This window comes from Eurytemora carolleeae, unplaced genomic scaffold (assembly GCF_000591075.1).
Source record: "Eurytemora carolleeae unplaced genomic scaffold, Eaff_2.0 scaffold44, whole genome shotgun sequence".
NCBI classification, from domain to species: domain Eukaryota; kingdom Metazoa; phylum Arthropoda; class Copepoda; order Calanoida; family Temoridae; genus Eurytemora; species Eurytemora carolleeae.
The window spans coordinates 188,811-210,094 of record NW_019396339.1 but is presented as its reverse complement, the minus strand read 5'-3'; the positions used below and the strand labels follow the sequence as shown (position 1 = coordinate 210,094).

Genomic DNA, 21,284 nt, shown 5'->3' with positions numbered 1-21,284 from the left:
ATTTTGATATATATCAAGCGCTTAAACAGCATTGATAAATAATAATAATAATAATAATAATAATAACAGGCGATTTTATCGATATAAAGAAAACGACTTTCGATTTTAATTTTGATATATATCAAGCGCTTAAACAGCATTGATAAACAAAAACATCGAAACAGAGAGAGCTGTCCAATTTAAAAGCTTCTCTTTAATTGCTTGTAATTTGAAAAAAGCTTGTTAACAATTAAAACTTAAATAAAAGTTTAATACTATAATGATAATAAAATAATAATTATAATTAATATATCTGCAGGCACAACAAAGGTTCTATCTTGAAGGCGTCTGTGGATTATATAAAAATATTAAAGAAGGAGAAGGACAAGAAATCATGTATGGAGGAGGAAATGAAAAAAATGAAAATGCAAAACAGAAAACTTCTTCTTAAACTACAGGTATTTGAGGAGAGTTGATTTCCTCCTTGGTTTTGTGGATTAATTTCATTTGAAGTATCCGTCCAACTTTTAAACAGCTAGAGTAAGTTTTACACTGTTGGGGTATACATATTATATATTACATATTACATATTACATATTACATATTACATATTACATATTACATAATACATATTACATATTCCATATTACATATTACATATATTTAAAATTTAGACACTGCAAAACGAGAAATAAACTGAATGTATCATCTGGCCTATTATCTAGAGAAAATATGCAAAATTGATTTGTTTTCAGACTGACAAATATTATAAAATAGTGAACTTTAACTCCTTTTTTTGTAAAAATTATACAAAATAGGCTGCAGAAGAAACAAGTTTTCAAACAATTTGAAAAATTCGGTGGCAATTGTTAGCATTCTTAACACAACACATAAAAAATGTGAAACATCTCTTCATTTTACAAAAAGTACACATTTATTTCGTAATTTCAATCTATTTAACCAACACGTATAAAATATAATGCTTTACAAGGTACAGGAATATGTATATGTATAGGTGTACAGAATAAGAAATATAGTACACTGTAGAGGAGTTTATTACAGTACACAATTTACAGAGCTCTATAACAGTTCACTGTACATGAATATAAATATGTACACTGTACAGGAGTATGAGGATAGGCTAGGGTCTGGAGGAATAAAAGAATCTGAAAACCCTGTTTGGGGATCAGCACGTCAAGATGATTTAAATCAATTAATTACTAAAAGACAGGTAAAATCAAAGTGAATTGATGTGAACTGGGTACCTTACGCAATGCTAACGCTTTAGTGAATATAAATTCAACTAAGAAGCAGCCTGCAATCAGACCGAGTCAACCTAGTTGCACCAGCTAGGGCCAAATTTTGACTGTGCGGGCGGGACAGTCAAAATTGGGACCGCAAAGGTTGGCCCAACTCGGAATCAAATGTGCAGCGGTTGTGCGTTTCCTCAACCTTTAGTATTCTCACCTTGGGTAAAATATGGACAGTACTTGCTAAATCCATGCATAAACCACCCAGGATACAGGGTTAACGCGCAAACCAGGTGTCTAACAAGTCATTTTGAAGAAGCTCAAAGCCGCGCGTTCATGTCAAAATGCAGAATGGGCCAAGAAAATATTTGGATTTCCATGATTTCTGTGACTAAGCTTCAGGTTTGATCTGAAAGAAACCAACTAGACCCACTGTGGAACTGTGAATGCAGACCAGTATGTGCTGAACATAAATGATAACTCCAAAATATCCATACCGATTAATTGATTATTAAGAAATATACAGCTGACAGTAAACCCCCTCCGGGCTACAAGGCTGGGCGGTCCGTGTGAACACTGTATCCTATCTAATTTATCCGTGGTTAAAGCACACATAGTCCCAGCATTGTATGGATTATGTATTTATTAAATCGTGGGAAAAATTGTAAAAAAAGTAACTGCCATATTATTTAATTAATTAATTATTTAAATTATAAGATCAAACGGAAAAAATGTTTAAATTCGAAATTGAAGCATAAAAAATTAATTAAAGTTCATTCATTAGAAGTCCACACTTTTCAATGCATTTTGTTCATGTATTAATCAAAAACCCTTATCTTAAATATTTAATTAGTAATTTACAACTATTTGAATAAATTCTGATTAGAGTAATTATTTTAGAATAAAGGAATTGAGTTTTTGCCACAAACTCTGATTTTCTAATTTCAATGTTGTTGCAACCCAATGTCGCAGACCTTTAATATTTCAAACTATAAATGCTATTAGATCAAATAATGTAAGTTTGAAATATCAATGGTTTACATCATGAGATTTCAATGATATAGGTTTTACAAAAACTGGATTTGTGGCAAAGACTCAATTTCTTTGCATACAGAATACAGATATTAAGAAATTTTGTTTTTCGTTTTTATTTTTGTCCGAGCTTAGTCGGATTAACAGTCAGTTCTTCTTTATAGTACAAACATTTAATAACATTACACCAAATATGGAAAAAGCTTTAATTCTCTTACTGTAAAATATTTTTATTTCAAGGTTATTTTATTACAATAAATTTTTCTTGCTTTAAAAGTGTGAAAAAAATGTTCTGCAAAATTTTAAATAAATTCATGAAAAAAACAATTCTTATCTCACATCCTGCAAGCCACTACCTTAATTTTATTTGAATTCTTTATAAATTCACAAATTTAATTTTTACAATTCTGTTCTAACATAGCGTTTTTTTTTTATCAGACACCCTGTAGTATTATTTTATTTGATCGTGCTTTATTCAGACTTAATTTACTTTAATATCTTAGTAAGCACAATGTTTCAGACCAATCCTGTTTATTTGATGGAAGACGACGAAAGAGTGCAGGGAAAACCGTCAGCGGCACAGCGCTCGGTCAGAGCTCAAACAGAAGAAATGGAGTTTTCTTGAATGCAACAAATTACAAAGTTAAAGTGATTAAACTTGAAAAGTTTTGATTATTTAAAAAAAAAGTGGCTTGGACGCAAAATTAAGATTATTGTGCATAATGAATTTTAGAAATAGTTTTTTTCTATAAATGGTTTAATTTGAGAGTATTTATGTTAAATTGCAATTTGTGTTTTCTAGAAAGATTTTGCTAAGGGAGTTTTGTTTTCCATTTTAAATTAGGAAAATAATCTTTTGGAACATATTTCATGGAGTGCAAATCTTTCTAACTCTAAGCTGTTGGATATACAGTGAACTAAACCAAAAGGACTTTCCACAAACTCAAACTCTCTAATTTCAATATCTTCGAAACCTTTGTAAAGTGTTAATTGTAATTTATTTATCGTATCGGTATCAAGTGTGAACTGTACATTGTAAATTATTATTTAAAGTAAAGAATTAGAAATTAAATATAATGAAGAAAACAAAATAATTGATTGCAACATTTCTATTTCTATTGAGAAATATGTTCCTAAACATCTAATTTGTCACTATTACATAATTTAAAAAAATTAATTATCTAGACGTAACTACCAATAAAGATGATTTTGAACATCGACTTTGCGCTCAAACTTAGTAACAAAACATAATTAAAACGTTTTATATGTCTCAAATGAATCCTAAAAATTCAACAATACTACATTCTCAGTTCAACTACTATACATTGCCGGTAACTCCTTTAAGAATTTGCTTAAAAAGAAAGTATAATAGCTGGACCAAAAAAGAAGTTAAAGCTGCAAAAACAAAGATACTTCTAATCATTAAAGTGAAATTCGTGAGTTGGTTTAATTACAAATGTACAAAAATTGTTTACCAAACCCAAGTAGTTCGTTAAATCTTAAGTAGCATTTTTCTGTATTGAATGGTGGCCCGTATATTTTTGGTCTTATAGTTTTTAGAATTTGTTTAGGGTCAACCTTTAGCTTTCAAAATGAGGACTTTACCTAAATCTTTTAACAGCAAGTGTTCTAGGATTTTTATTAGACATTTTACCATTACATTTTTAAAAGTGCGTTTGATAAAATTATTCTTATGCACACGTAGACCGGTTAGTTTTACCTATATATGTTTCTGAAATATATATTAAATATCATGTTTGTGTTTCTAAAATATGCATTAAATATCATGTTTATGTTTCTGAAATATATATTAAATATTATTAATATTAATGAAATTATCGATTCATTGGTTCTACTACAGATTTCATCGATCATTTCTCTTAAGAAATATGTTCCTAAACAGCAAATTAAGCTATAAACTAATTGTTTTTTTCATGTTTTGTCTAGGTTATTAAATAATAGCAAAAAAGTTTCTTCTGCTGGCTTAAACGACTTTACGCTCTTATTTAAAAATATTACACATTAAAAAGGAACCATAAAGTTTTTCTCTACAATACTGCACTTTCAGCTCAAATATGTTACAGAGTCGGTCTCTCCCTTTAAATTTTACACTTTACCCATGATAGTTTGTTTGTTTATTTATGAAAATCACGTCGATCTACAATTTATTTTTCATTGGCAGATTGCTGTTTTGTTTAAGAGAGAAGAGGTAGAATTGTCGTGTTTATTGTTTGGTGATAAGAATCGTGAACAGATTTTTTTTGGTTAAAACTGTTAAACTATAAATATTGCACATTTCTAAACCTTTGGATGACTTAAGTAGTTTCGCTAAAGATTTTGTAATTTGTTAAAAATAATTATTTTTCAAAAATTTTCAGTGCAGATTTTTTTATTGTATAGCTTATGTAAGAAAAATAGTCATCATGGAACTTTGCATGTCACTTCATTCTGAAATACGTTACAGAGTAACTGCACACTGTTAAGAAATCTGCATGACCATGGACTAGACACTCATAATAAAGTAAAAGGTCGTGTGTACACCAAAAGAAACAGGCCAATTACAGTTCGTTTGGAAATTTAATAATTAAAAGAAAAAGAAAAAATTAAACTTTATCTATTAGCCCGAACTGTGAGCGTTAACTTTCGATCAATTCTTGTTTTTCTATACTATGGTTTTCTATACTATGGTTTTCTATACTATGGTTTTCTATACTATGGTTTTCTATACTATGGTTTTCTATACTATGGTTTTCGATATTGCGAAGTAAACTTTCCATCAAAACCCTCAAAAAGGTTATCTAAAGAAAACGCTTCTTCAATACTGATTTTTGAATGGAGCTAATTTGAAAACTTAGAATAAATTTAGTAATTAAGTAACAAATATTTTTACAATATATATTTATACAAATTTACAAAAATATACATTTGTAACATGCTTAAAGGGACTGTAAAGGAAAAATGAAAGGGGGTATATATAGGCTGATACCTAAGCATTTTAGGATTTTATCAAGACCCAGAAGAGTTCTATATGATGTTCTTGTCTCAAGAAATTGATATAAAACTGTGTCAAATTTATACGAAAATCTTTATGTTAAATTTTGTATGAAAATAGTAGATTTAAAAGGATCATATTCAGCAAATACACAACCAATCTGAAACAACGATTTCCCAAGGGAGCCTAAGAAACTGAAGTTTGCTCCTATTATTGTTTGAATTTAATATTTTTTCATTTTTAATAGATATAACCGTACCGTCCGTACCATATGATCAGAACTCCACCAATGGCAGTGCAGTATCATTATCATGTGACTCCATCTGTATCACGTGACCGTTATACTGCACATGATACGAACGTATAAATGATATTATCAAATATATCTTTTATACATGAAAAATTATCAAATTTTAATAATAATAGAACCTAAGCTTCTGAGGCTTCTCTGGGATATAATCGTTTTCAGATTGGTTGTGTATTTGCTGAATGTGATCCGTTTAAACCTACTATTCTTATACAAAATTTTATATATGTAGATTTTTGTATAAATTTGACACAGTTTTATATCAATTTCTTGAGACAAGAACATCAGATAGAACTTTCATGGGTCTCGATCAAATGCCTTTACCCCCTTTTTATTTTTCCTTTACAGTCACTTTAAATACTTTCAAAAACATTGATAATACTGTTGGATATGTACCTAACGAACATATAATTTACAATTTTGATATTAGTAGATCACAGAAAACACAGTATTTTTTTCTCTTTTTTTGTCACTTCAAATTCAAAAGGATAAACTTTAATGTTTAAAAAAACAAATTTTAAAAAAACTTAATTTTTACTCAGAAATTAATTAAATACCTCTTTTTTTAAGTATCTGTTAATGAACAATAAAGTTTTGAAAAAAAAATAACTTAACATTCTAGTCTAGGAAGATACATAGAAATTCCCCATGTAATTTTTAAGTACTTCAGTTTTGGGGATGATTATAATTAACCTGCAGTTTATATTATTTATATTTATTTATTTAACCGTATTTATTCAACGTCGACCTTCTATAGTTTTACAACTCTACATTACAATATCACGTAATTAAAAAACATTTTGAATGATTTATCCAATGTCCCTAATCAAAACATTTTGAATGATTTATCCAATGTCCCTAATCAAAACATTTTGAATGATTTATCCAATGTCCCTAATCTAAACATTTTGAATGATTTATCCAATGTCCCTAATCTAAACATTTTTCTTAAATTAATCATAGAAGGTTTCTTGGTGCAATTTTCACGGTCTTGTAGTCTATATAAAAACAAATTTAAAATCATATTGAACTGAATGCTTAATACTGAACATCGTTTCGGATTCATTTTCTTCCTTTAAAAGAGGTTTGCATTCCATCTTTTAATTTCAGTTATAAAGTGCCATGATAGCAAAGAGTTTTTTAAATCAAAAAAACATTTAAGAATTCATCTGAGATTACAACATCAGTAAATAAAGAGTTTTTAGATCTAATTCAACATATGACTCCTCTTTCATGTTAAATACATTTTGGTTTAAACATTCATATCTGATTTTATGATGGATACAGCGTGGTTTAAACATTCATATCTGATTTTATGATGGATACAGTGTGGTTTAAACATATGAATTCGCTTTCATGTTGGATGAAGCGTTGTTTCAACATATGAATCGGCTTTTGTGCTGGATGCAGCGTGGTCTGTATTCAGCACATTTTCATGTTGGATACAGCTGATGGTTTAAACAAAGGAATCGACGACCTGCATGCTGGATACAGTACAGAGTGGTTTCAACATATGACTCCGCTTTCATGTTGGATACAGCATGGTTTCGACATGAAACTCTGTTGTCATGTTGGATGTAGCATGGTTTCAACATAAGACACAGCTTCCATGTTGTATACAGCATGGTTTCAACATAAGACACATCTTTCATGTTGGATACAGCATGGTTTCAACATAAGACTCCGCTTCCATGTTGGATACTGCATGGTTTCAACATTAAATTCTGTTTTCATGTTGGATACAGCATGGTTTCAACATTAAACTCTGATTTCATGTTGGATACTGCATGGTTTCAACATAAAACTCCGCTTTCAAGTTGGATACTGCATGGTTTCAACATAAGACTCCGCTTTCATGTTGGATACTGCATGGTTTCAAAATAAGACTCCGCTTTCATGTTGGATACAGCATGGTTTCAACACTCCGCTTTCATGTTGGATACTGCATGTCTTCAACATAAGACTCCGCTTTCATGTTGGATACAGTATGGTTTCAACATAAGACTCCGCTTTCATGTTGGATACAGCATGGTTTCAACATAAGACTCCGCTTTTATGTTGGATACAGCGGGGTTTAAACCATTGATATTGGATATATAATAAAACGACTATAATTAAACACAAGACTCGACCACCAGCATGCTGGATGTAGCGTGGTTGAGTTGGTTTGTGCACGGGGTAGTTCCAGGACCGATCTCCTCCTCCTCCTGCTCAATATCAGGAGTACATGGAGTGCATGGAGTACATGGAGTACACATCTCAACCAGTCCTCGTACATCAAGCAGAGAACTGAAACATTAACTATTTTATATAAATCCACTTTCTGTTTTTATAAAACATATAATGTTAAACCAAAATTTCAACTTTTTAAATATTGGAGAAAAAGTTAAGTTTTTTTATCTTGTAAAGTAACTTTAACAGCGAAACTGCAGTTAATAAAGAGTCAGAGACAATAATATCTCCATGCATTTTTGCTCATTTATTCCAACTTTATATTTTTAACTAAAGCTGACAATTTTATATCATCTTTTATATTATACGACTTTGTGAAAAGGCATTTGTATAACAATTTAATGTTTTTGTATGAATGTTATCAATTAAAAATCCACGAATTCTGCAGAATGATTACAGTTGCAAAAAAAATGTCATGATCATATTTTATGTGGATTTGAGAACATTATGAAATTCACAATTTAAGTTTTCTGATTCAAACTATTAAAAAACAAACCTGGGACAGTGAAGATACACCAGGAACCCCAATATTTTTGTTTAAATTAAAATGTACTGCAATTTCTGGGAGCAATGTAAACAAACACAGGCAACACTTTGTTAATTTTGCCTTGTAGGGTGAACAAAGACTACTGGAGTAATTTCCTTGATTTTTTTAAACTAAAATATTTGTTTTGCCGTTTGGCTGATTTTGTCTGAAATTTTTGTCCGAAATGTTAGGTTTTGATGTTTGTCTGTGATGTTTGTCAGTGATATTTGTGTAAGATGTTTGTCTGTGATGTTGTCTGTGATGTTTTTCAGTGATGTTTATCATTGATGTTCTCAGCGATGTTTGTAAGTGATATTTGTGTAAGATGTTTGTCAGTGATGTTTGTCAGTGATGTTTGTCAGTAATTTTTTGTCGGTTATGTTTGTCCGTGATATTTGTCTGTGATGTTTATCAGTGATGTTTGTCATTGATGTTTGTCATTGATTTTCTTAGCGTTGTTTGTCAGTGATATTTGTGTAAGATGTTTGTCAGTTATATTTGTCAGTCATGTTTGTCAGTAATGTTTGTCAATGATGTTTGTCATTGATGTTTGTCAGTGATGTTTATCTGTGATGTTTGTCGGTTATGTTTGTCTGAAACGGTTATCTATGATATTTGTCCGTAATGTTTGTGTGTGATGTTTATTAGTGATGTTTGTCAGTGATATTTGTCAGTGATGTTTGTCAGTGATGTTTGTCAGTGATGTTAGTAAGTGGTGTTTGTCGGTTATGTTTGTCTGAAACGGTTATCTACAACATTTGTCCGTTATATTTGTCCGTGATAATTGTGTGTGATGTTTGTCAGTGATGTTGACAATGATTTTTGTCAGTGATGTTTGTCAGTGATGTTTGCTTGTAATGTTTATCTGTGATGTTTATCTGTGATGTTTATTTGTAATGTTTATCTGTGATGTTTGTTAGTGATGTTTGTCTGTGATGTTTGTCAGGGATGTTTATCAGTGATTTTTATCTTTTATGTTTGTTTGTGATGTTTATCAGTGATGTTTGTCAGTGATGTTTATCAGTGATGTTTGTCAGTGATGTTTATCAGTGATGTTTGTCTGTGCTATTTGTGTGTGATGTTTGTCAGTGATGTTTGTCATGATGTTTGTCAGTAATGTTTGTCAGTGATGTTTATCAGTGATGTTTGTCTGTGATGTTTATCAGTGATGTTTATCAGTGATGTTTGTCTGTGCCATTTGTGTGTGATGTTTGTCAGTAATGTTTGTCAGTGATGTTTTTCATTGATGTTTGTCATTGATGTTTGTCAATGATGTGTGCCAGTGATGTTTGTCAGTGATGTTTGTCAGTGATGTTTGTAAGTGAAGTTTGTCTGTTATGTTTGTCTGAAACGGTTATCTGTGATGTTTATCAGTGATGTTTGTCTGTGCCATTTGTGTGTGATGTTTGTCAGTAATGTTTGTCAGTGATGTTTTTCATTGATGTTTGTCAGTGATGTTTGTCATTGATGTTTGTCAATGATGTGTGCCAGTGATGTTTGTCAGTGATATTTGTCCGTGATGTTTGTCTGTGATATTTGTGTGTGATGTTTGTCAGTGATATTTGTCAGTGATGTTTATCAGTGATGTTTGTCCGTGATGTTTATCTGTGATGTTTGTCTGTGATGTTTGTCAGTAATGTTGTCATTGATGTTTGTCAGTGATGTTTGTCGGTGATGTTTGTCTGTTATGTTTATCTGTGATGTTTGTCTGTAATGTTTGTCTGTTTCCTACCATGAACTATCGTTTAACCAGTTGTAGAGTACAGGGTTAGCGCAGGTGGACGCCATTGCAAAGAGATGGCAGAGGAAGAATGTGAAGTAGTAGTAGCTCCAGCAGTCCAACTTACCTCCAAGATCCTGTACAACAGAAGCATGCTTGGATATTATTCAAACGAACAGATTTAAGCATATAAGCATTGAACTGCAAGAAACACCCTTTTCATTTGTAAGTTGTCAGAAATCAACAGATGTTTTTCGACACACTGCAGGCTCTAGATCCCTAGAAAAGCTTCAATCTTGTTAAAGGGACTGTACGCGTAATTTCAAGCGACTCTACATGCAAAGATGACAAGGCCTGATTCACAATTGTTACCTTTAAACGCTTTATCTTATCAAGTCTGAAGTAGATATTATTGATTTTATAATTTTGAAAGCTCATTATCTTTAATTGAGGTTGCTCTACAAAAGTGTATTACGCAATTTTCTTTTTCGAGAGTACCATTGTGAATCGGATATTAACATCTTTGCTTGAAGGGTCACTTGAAATTTCACTCACAGTCCCTTTAAGGAAGTTTCGCTGATAATAGTTTGAGTAAAATAGATACTGCCAATGCACTAGCACATGTATCTATGGAAAGGAGGAAATTCGATAACTTTCTTCACTAAATTTCTGGTAAAGAGACCTTTGCAAAATGTAAATAAATAAATGCATTTGCAATCTTATCAATTGTGAGTTACTGTGCAATAGTGGATAGAGTTTAAAACACTAGAGATAAATGAGATAATTGTTTGCTTGTAGAGTTCAATTTTGAAGTCTTGATAATAGGTTTTCTGTCCATACTATTTTAAGGGTGTTTTGTCTTTTACAAAAGGTATTTTCCCAAGGGCGACTTCCCAAGTGGCAACTTCCCAAATGTACATTTTCCAAGCGGCAACTACCCAAAGGTGGCAATGGGGAAAGAGCGCATAGGCTAAAACAGGCAAGGGGCCGAGTGCTTTGGCTAGGACAGTCTTGGTAAGTTGGCGCTTTCGAAATTGCACATTTGGGATGTGGACACTAAGGAAAATATCCTTGGGAAGTTGCCTCTTGGGATAGTGCCTTTGGGAAAGTACCTAATATAATTTTCTCTAAGGAGGGCCCAGCTGACATGACTTCAAATAATGGTAGGCCAATATACCAAACCAATCTTGACAACATCCTATTATAGTTTTGCTTTCTGTTTTAGACTCTAAGTCTACCTGGATGAGATTTAGTCTACCTGTTTAAAGTTTTGTCTACCTGTAAAAGGTTTAGTCTACCTGTATAAGGTTTAGTCTACCTGGATAAGATTAAGTCTACCTGGATAAGATTAAGTCTACCTGGATAAGGTTTAGTCTACCTGGATAAGGTTTAGTCTACCTGGATAAGGTTTAGTCTACCTGGATAAGGTTTTGTCTTCCTGGATAAAGTTAAGTCTACCTGGATAAGGTTTAGTCTACCTGGATAAGGTTTAGTCTACCTGGATAAGGTTTAGTATACCTGGATAAGGTTTAGTCTACCTGGATAAGGTTTTGTCTACCTGGATAAGGTTTTGTCTTCCTGGATAAGGTTAAGTCTACCTGTATAAGGTTTAGTCTACCTGGATAAGGTTTAGTCTACCGCTTATAAGGATTAGTCTACCTGTATAAGGTTTAGTCTACCTGTATAAGGTTTAGTCTACCTGGATAAGGTTTAGTCTACCTGTATAAGGTTTAGTCTATAGTCTACCTGGATAAGATTAAGTCTACCTGGATAAGGTTTAGTCTACCTGTATAAGGTTTAGTCTACCTGGATAAGGTTTAGTCTACCTGGATAAGATTAAGTCTACCTGGATAATATTAAGTCTACCTGGATAAGGTTTAGTCTACCTGGATAAGGTTAAGTCTACCTGTATAAGGTTAAGTCTACCTGGATAAGGTTAAGTCTACCTGTATAAGGTTAAGTCTACCTGTTTAAGGTTTAGTCTACCTGTATGAGGGTTATTCTACCTGTATAAGGATTAGTCTACCTGTATAAGGTTAAGTCTACCTGTATAAGGTTTAGTCTACCTGTATAAGGTTAAGTCTACCTGGATAAAGTTTAGTCTACCTGTATAAGGTTTAGTCTACCTGTATAAGGTTTAGTCTACCTGGATAAGGTTTTGTCTTCCTGGATAAGGTTAAGTCTACCTGGATAAGGTTTTGTCTACCTGGATAAGGTTTAGTCTACCTGGATAAGGTTTAGTCTACATGGATAAGGTTTAGTCTACCTGGATTAGGGTTATTCTACCTGTATAAGGATTAGTCTACCTGTATAAGGTTAAGTCTACTTGGATAAGGTTTAGTCTACCTGGATAAGGTTTAGTCTACCTGGATAAGGTTTAGTCTACCTGGATAAGGTTTAGTGTACCTGTATAAGGTTAAGTCTACCTGTTTAAGGTTTAGTCTACCTGTATAGGGTTTAGTCTACCTGTATGAGGGTTATTCTACCTGTATAAGGATTAGTCTACCTGTATAAGGTTTAGTCTACCTGTTTAAGGTTTACTCTACCTGTATGAGGGTTATTCTACCTGTATAAGGATTAGTCTACCTGTATAAGGTTAAGCCTACCTGTATAAGGTTTAATCTACCTGTATAAAGTTTAGTCTACCTGTATAAAGTTTAGTCTACCTGTATAAGGTTTAGTCTACCTGTATAAGGTTAAGTCTACCTGTATAAAGTTTAGTCTACCTGTATAAGGTTTAGTCTACCTGTATAAGGTTTAGTCTACCTGGATAAGGTTTTGTCTTCCTGGATAAGGTTAAGTCTACCTGGATAAGGTTTAGTCTACCTGTATAAGGTTTAGTCTACCTGGATAAGGTTTAGTCTACCTGGATAAGGTTTTGTCTTCCTGGATAAGGTTAAGTCTACCTGGATAAGGTTTTGTCTACCTGGATAAGGTTTAGTGTACCTGGATAAGGTTTAGTCTACATGGATAAGGTTTAGTCTACCTGGATTAGGTTTTGTCTACCTGGATTAGGTTTTGTCTTCCTGGATAAGGTTTTGTCTTCCTGGATAAGGTTTAGTCTACCTGGATAAGGTTGATAAGGTTCAGGGGAAGCCAACAGAACATAAACACCATCAGCATAGACATCAGCACTCGGCTTCTGACACGGTTCCGTCTTCGCTCGGCCTGCCGGCTACACATATATACAATAATATCATAGATAACCAGAATAACAATTTTTTAACTTTTAATCTTATTTTCGATGTCCAATTATAAAGTTTCTGATTTTTCATTTTATTTCTCTCCAACTCCTTAAATTTTTTAAAAACTTAACTAATCCTTGTCCGAAATTGTTAGATGAATAACCAACTTTTTGTACTTATTAACTTTATATTTTTCAACCTTTCTATAACAACTAAATTGAACTTTCAAATTATAAAGTTATCTAAACCTCAAATTCAATTTTATATTAGTCAAAAACAATCACAATTCCTGAAATCATATTTCAACCCGTTTTAGATAAAATTATACCAATTTTCCCTATTCGATCAAAAAACATTGATAAATAACCAAAATGATAAATTTTTAAAACAATTTGAACGTAATACTTTTGAGGTAGAATTTAAGATTAAAAAAGGAAAACGAGCATAAGGTGTTTCATTTAATATGACAATTACAACATTCATGGGTAAAGGGAGGGCGATAAAGAAAAAAGAATAATAAATGCTATAAAACTGCCAATACTATTTTAACGAAATTATATCTTACTTGATTTCTTTATAATCTCATTTTGTTTTCTAATTTCTAAAATCAAAATCTACACAAATGCTTAAACTCTCGACATTCGTTAAACGATACTCAAGTGAAGGAATTAATTGAGTCTTTGCTACAAATTTAAATTTTCTAATTCCTATATCTTTGCAACCTGATATCGGAATGCTTTAATATTTTATTCTCATACCAATTGATCTAACAGAATTCATGGTTTGAAATATTTAAGATCTACGAGATTGGGTTGCGAATATACAAGGATTAGCAAAGACTCAATTCCTTTCCAGCTCAGGGGTCAGCCCGGTACATCCATCAACCATAATTTACAGGTAAATTACTAACCTAGCAACAGGTCTGGAGAGTGCAACCCTAGACTCCACCCTCTGCCTGAGCCTGTACATGATCTTGAGGTATGCTACGAGGCTGACGGTGAAGGGTATGATGAATTGAACAATGAAGGTGAGTATACTGAATACAAGACGAGGGGTTCCCTGCCACATCTCCGCACAGAACATTCGCTTTCCAGAACTTGTCAGCTAAATACAAAATATTTAAAAGTTTCATGTCTGAACCGGTTCAAGGATGCTAGTCTACTAGTCTTTACATGTGGTTAACAGAATAAGGTGGGATGAACTATAGTGAATATATTTTGAAAAGCAAGGGTTCAAAGGCCCTTCTTTAAATTCGTTGTTACCATCAAGAGGCTCAACAAGAACCTCAGATATTAATTATATATTTTAAAATTTATTTCATTGTTTAAAATTTACTAAACGATGTATACAAAACGATTTACACAATGTTTCCTACTTTTGGCCTTAACCCTCCAGATTGGGCTATTTTGTCTGATATAAATGGGGTGGGTTGCATTAAATTACTTCCAGATCTGTATAGCTTAATTAAAATTTATTACTTTTGTAAAAACGACAACGTGATAGGGGGGGGGGGAGAGAAAATGGAAGTTAAAAATATTTAGCTTTCTCCCCGGGCATGCGAGGTCTCATGTTGGCCTGATCTAAGTTTCTAGGTTTATAAAAAAAATTGTCAAAAAAACAGTAAACGAGGCAAAAACAATACAATACAATAAACCTTAAAGGGACTGTAAAGGAAAAATGAAAGGGGGTATAGAATGACACCTAAGAATCTCAGGCGTTAAACAATACATATGAAACATCTATAGGATGTTCCTGTCTCGAGAAATTGATATAAAACTGTGCCAAATTTATACGAAAATTCATATATATCTAATTTTGTATAAAAGTTGTAGTATTAAACAGATCATATTCAATAAATACGCAACCAATCTGAAAACGATTATATCCCACAGGGGCTTAAGAATCTTAGGTTTGCTCCTGTTATAATTTTCAAAATTTTTTTTTTTGCATTTTTATCATATATAGTTGATAATATTATTACATATAGTCCGTATTACGTCACCCGAACTTTAGCCAATGGCAGTGCAGTATTATTGTCACGTTATACAGACGGAAATCACGTGACCAGAAGGAAAATGAAGACATATCACAAATATTTAATCAAAATCAAACTATAGAAATAGTTTTACTATTATTGTAATCATAAAACTCTATATTCTAAAGTAAATTCTGACAATCGTAAAATCAAACACCAAATTTATATTTTAATATATGGATCTCTGCTAAACCCTAAACACATTTGTCTTTAGTGCCAACACGGCTGAACCGAACAGAAACGTGGAACGTCTTTAAAATCTTTCGTGGTTGGTCAGGATATTTGTCTATTTTAATAATTCTCTATAATTAGGCATTTATTTTATCAAAATAAGCATCTATAAGATATGCTAGACTTATATTGAGATTAATAAGAACATTATTGTATCCTTCTTTTTTAAAATATACTGAGCTTCGTTTCGTACAGAGCAAACTATTTTTTTATGGTGGTTTTTATTTTGTTTTTTAGAGTATTTTTCAAAAACTTTTATGGAAACTCGAATTTTTCACTTTTAAGTGATATTTTACCTGAAGATGGTAGGAGTAAGGAGAGATCATAACAACAGCCAGGGCGTCAATGAAAATGATAGCGAGAAAAGTTGCAATTTTGGATTTAGCCCATCTTTTAGAAGGTTGGAATACAGCCTCAAACCTAAAAACAAAAAATATGTTTAAATATAAAAAAAAATCTTTCCCGTAAAAAACAATAAACAATGTATTTTGCAAAAAGTGTGATTAAAACAAATTTAAATAATTAAGTTAAGATGAGAGACTAGGTAGTAGGTATATAAAAAATCATAATCCCCCGGAAAAAGCTAAAATAATCTAAATATTCCTAATTTTTCTCTTCTGCTCTTAATTGAATATAAAGAAGAGATTGGTTTTGAGCAACCTGCCAATAAATTATTATGCATATCAATAAATACATCAGTATAATCTCATGGACGTATACACTATACAATTCACGTGGGGGAGGGGAGGTTTCTTTTGGCTACAATTTTCCCAATTTGAGTTACTAGAAATTCAAGGCGCTTCGCGCCCATCTTCTATTTAAATTGTGAACATGTTCTTTTTGTTTACATTTAAAAACAAAGAAGAAAATTTTTTTGCGGATTTAAAAAAAAAAATCACGAATTTTCAAGAATTTAATTTTTTTACAAAATTAAAAACCTTTAAAACACATTTTTTTAAAATTTTTATCATTCATAAACCTTCCCTGTGGTCACGTGATGTCCCACAAAAAATTTGGGCCGATCGGTTCAGCCGTTTTGACGTTTATTGGATACACACAGACAGACAAACAAGCCAAATTTATATATAGGAGCAGTACCTTGAAATAAATTCTAAAAAACCGTGATCTACAAAACTTAAATTTTTCTTTCAGAAATATCTTTATCTAAAGGAAAAAATAGAATGCAAAAATAGTTTGAGTTTATTTTTAATTGACACAGATATGGCAATGCATGCTTTACAACGGTACCCTTGACATCTAAAATGAAAATAAACAGTTTAAAGAAAGAAAAATATTATTATATCTAATTAATACTTTATCAGACAAAGCTTTCAAGGACACCGTTGTAAATCGGGCATAGCAAACTCTGCATGAAGGGTCACTCAAGATTACGCTTACAGTCCCTTTAATTGTTTATTCAAAATTACGCTTACGGTACCTTTAAATGTTTATTCAAAATTACGCTTACAGTCACTTTAAATGTTTATTCAAAATTACGCTTACAGTCCCTTTAAATGTTTATTCAAAATTACCGGTACCTTTAAATGTTTATTCAAAATTACGCTTACAGTCACTTTAAATGTTTATTCAAAATTACGCTTACAGTCACTTTAAATGTTTATTCAAAATTACGCTTACAGTCCCTTTAAATGTTTATTCAAAATTACGCTTACAGTCCCTTTAAATGTTTATTCAAAAAAGATATTACCTATCCAGAGCGATTGCCATTAGACTCAGACTTGAGATGTACACACTGATACCCTGAAATAGATAGATAGATAGATAGACAGATAGATAGATAATTGGATAAAACGTGGGGTATGCCCTGTCATAAAGTTTACTCTTTAAACTTTTAAAAGATTGTAAGTTTTGAAGATATTATTGTTTTTTTTTCAGAAAATTTCCCCAATTGTGTGCTGCAGTTGAAATCTGCAAATCCGCAATTGAAAGTAATCAATTTCAAAGAAATGCACATGAATACTTTATCTATTCTTGATCCTGCAAAACTCTTAAAATGGTATCGAAAAGGCCACTCAATAAATTGTGAATGATTAGAATTTATCACTTCTGTCCCTGCAGTAAGATTAGCCATTACGGTTTCTAGTTACTAATAATACTAAGTAGTAACTCATTGATAATCAAGTTAAGCGGGGTCCATGCACATTGCACATAGGTTTTTCTTTTTAGACAAAAGAGAATTATTCTAGTTAATTAATTTCGATTAATTAACTTCTGTTTTTAAGTGAATATTTTCTTTACCTTCAAAGAACTGTATTTACAATCTGAATCTTAATATCTTGCGCAAAACTCTTTGGCGGAGAAACCACAATCAAAATATCAAACTTTTAAAGAGTTATTTCAAAAACGATCGTTTTTCAAGAAAAATGACATGCAACTTTATTGAATGTCGTCTTACATGAAGTTAACTACAGGGTGTCCCACGAAACATGACAGTATGCAGGACGTCTTCAATGTCGTCTTGATTTTTGATATAATTTGCCGCGTTCATTTGTCAACCTAATTTTAAAAGTAAAATACTAGAGATAATAATCACAAAATTCCCCTGTCCTGCCATTTCCAAAATATGGTCTGCCTTTTTTGTGCTTTCAATATTGCCCGAGATATGAAGAATTTCGTTCAGATTTCGACAATTTTGCTTTTATTTAACAAAATTGAAATCTGAACCAAACTCTTTATATCTCCGGTAATATTGAAAGCACAAAAAACGCAGACCACTTTTTGGAAATGCCAGGGCTAGGAGAATTATGTGATAATTGTTTCAAGAATCATACATGTTAAAGTAGATAGAAGACTAAATGTCACAAATAAATTCAAATACCAAAGACGACTTTCAAGTCGTCTTGCTATTGTCATGTTTCGTGGGACACCCTGTAGTTGTGGGGGAGCTAAAACTTCTTGATATTTTCTTTAACACTACTCAATGATAAGTAAAGATGTCCTTCAGGTCGGTTTCCTCTATTCTTGAGCAATCGTTAACGAAGTGTCGTCGTTAACTTTCGTTAATGAAACGACTAGTTTTATAAAAACGATCGTTTTGAAAAACGATATTTTCATAACGAAACGATCGTTTAAACAAAATGAAAACGTTAACATCCCTAGAGAGGGGTACCCGGACCCCCCCCCCCAGGAGGGGGTTTCTATATTTTTTAGTAAGTTTATAAGGTTAAAACTATAAGGTTAAAATCTATTTAATCTGGGCTTACAGTACCTGACACGCTGGGATAATTTTACATGAGAGAGATCCGAAATACCATTGACCTAATAATCAAATATACATTTAGAATGGATTCATTTATATCCATTATCATAGAATTCTGGTATTTAGAATGGATTCATTTATATCCATTATCATAGAATTCTGGTATTTAGAATGGATTCATTTATATCCATTATCATAGAATTCTGGTATTTAGAATGGATTCATTTATATCCATTATCATAGAATTCTGGTATTTAGAATGGATTCATTTATATCCATTATCATAGAATTCTTGTATTTAAAATAAAGTTAAAGTAACTAGCAAAATTTCACCCTATTTTCAGGGATTTAAGAATCTTTGTTTTACACTTTTTCTAATAACTTAATAACTTTTAAAAAGGAATTGCTTACAATTTGGAAAACCAAAAAAGTAGGATATGAACCAGAACGAGAAAACGTTCCAGAAAAAAATCAAAACATAGGAAAAAATATTTTTTAAAAATTACTAAAAAACAGAAAATGTAGAAAAAAAAGAAGAACGTATCATAAAACATAAAACACTGTATCAGAAAAACAGACAAACTAACCAGAAACAGAAAACCTACCAGAAAATGCTGTGAGGGGGGTGAGAGGAACAGCAGTCAAGCACATCACAAAATCACTTAATAAATTTGTTTAAAATGTATTCAAAAATAAAAAATGCATATCTTTTTTGATTTTATTTTAAATTAGAAAAGTTTATACAAACTTTGAAATTTTATAATAATTCATGCGGGCTCTGAACATTTTCTGACTGCCATGTTTGTTATGTATCCTACCTGTAGGCCATGTTTGTTATTTATCCTACCTGAGGGCTATGTTTGTTATGTATCCTACCTGACTGCCATGTTTGTCATGTATCCTACCTGACGGTCATGTTTTTTATGTATCGTTATGTATCCTACCTGTAGGCCATGTTTGTTATTTATCTTACCTGACGGTTATGTTTGTTATGTATCCTACCTGTAGGCCATGTTTGTTATGTATCCTACCTGACGGTTATGTGTATTATGTATCCTACCTGTAGGCCATGTTTGTTATTTATCTTACCTGACGGTTATGTTTGTTATGTATCCTACCTGACGGTTATGTTTGTCATGTATCCTACCTGACGGTTATGTTTGTTATTTATCCCACCTGAAGGCCATGTTTGTTGTGTATCCTACCTGAAGGCCATGTTTGTTATGTATCCTACCTAAAGGCCATGTTTGTTATGTATCCTACCTGAAGGCCATGTTTGTTATGTACATGTTTGTACTCTGCCACAAGCGTTTTGTCCTGAACAAAATTTATCAAAAACATCTCAATACATGGTTTAACAAATTATTGAGCAAATATTTATTTCTAATAGTTTACAATGAGATATTTGGTTAATTACTGTTTAATGAATACATTATTGAGAGATTTACATTTCAATAGATATAATGTAATGCACTAGTGAAGATACAGAAGTACAAGAATATACAGAGAGTATAAACATATACAGAAGTACAAGAATATACAGAGAGTATAAACATACACAGACGTATAAGAATATACAGAGATTATAAACATTTACAGAAGTACAAGAAAATACAGAGAGTATAAACATATACGGAAGTACAAGAATATACAGAGATTAGAAACATATACAGAAGTACAAGAATATACAGAGGGTATTATCATATACAAAAGTAAAAGAATATACAGACAATATAAACATATTCAGACGTATGAATGTACAGAGAGTATAAACATGTATAGAAGTATATAAATGTAAAGAGAGTATAAACATCTAAAGAAGTATAAGAATGTACAGAGAGTATAAACATCTACAGAAGTATAAGAATGTACAGAGAGTGTAAGCAATAAGCAATTTTTAAAAGTAAATTCATGAGTCTTGATATAATAAATCATAATTTACCTAAGGGATGTTATGACTATCGCCAAGTTTCCCATTGCCCCGAGAATACCTACAGTACTGTACAGTAGTATGAAGGTCGTCTGTACAGTTGGTACAAATATCAACAGCTGTTCAACATGACACTCTCCGCCCTAAATGCAATAAAATATATTTAATGAGAGCCTTGATCGAATTCGGATTCGATCGCTACTTATTTGCCTCTAAAAGGAGAAAATGGTTAAACACGCTTAAAATGCCAAAGAGTAAAGATGGAGCTATGTTTTACATCCCTGGTTCATTTGATATTTACTTCCTGGTCCAATCCGGGTTTACCTTGCTACAATATTTGATATTTACTTTCTGATCCAATCCGGTTTTACCTTGCTACAATATTTGATATCTACTTTCTGATCCAATCCGGTTTTACCTTGCTACAATATTTTATATTTACTTTCTGATCCAATCCGGGTTTACCTTGCTACAATATTTGATATTTACTTCCTGATCCAATCCGGTTTTACCTTGCTACAATATTTGATATTTACTTTCTGATCCAATCCGGGTTTACCTTGCTACAATATTTGATATTTACTTCCTGATCCAATCCGGTTTTACCTTGCTACAATATTTGATATTTACTTTCTGATCCAATCC

General features: G+C 31.9%; 1 protein-coding gene across 1 annotated transcript; it reads right to left on the bottom strand.

The window, feature by feature from the left end:
- Positions 1 to 6,149: 6,149 nt before the first annotated feature.
- On the bottom strand, positions 6,150 to 20,775 carry LOC111701237 (prolactin-releasing peptide receptor). The gene is made up of 10 exons (XM_023472428.1): positions 20,652 to 20,775; positions 19,973 to 20,026; positions 19,315 to 19,370; positions 18,719 to 18,768; positions 17,198 to 17,250; positions 15,786 to 15,909; positions 14,134 to 14,327; positions 13,105 to 13,213; positions 10,051 to 10,175; positions 6,150 to 7,849 (listed from the first exon to the last, which is right to left on the bottom strand). Exons 1-10 carry the CDS (start codon positions 20,684 to 20,686, stop codon positions 7,675 to 7,677), a joined length of 975 nt encoding a protein of 324 aa, XP_023328196.1. The 5' UTR covers positions 20,687 to 20,775; the 3' UTR covers positions 6,150 to 7,674.
- Positions 20,776 to 21,284: the final 509 nt, after the last annotated feature.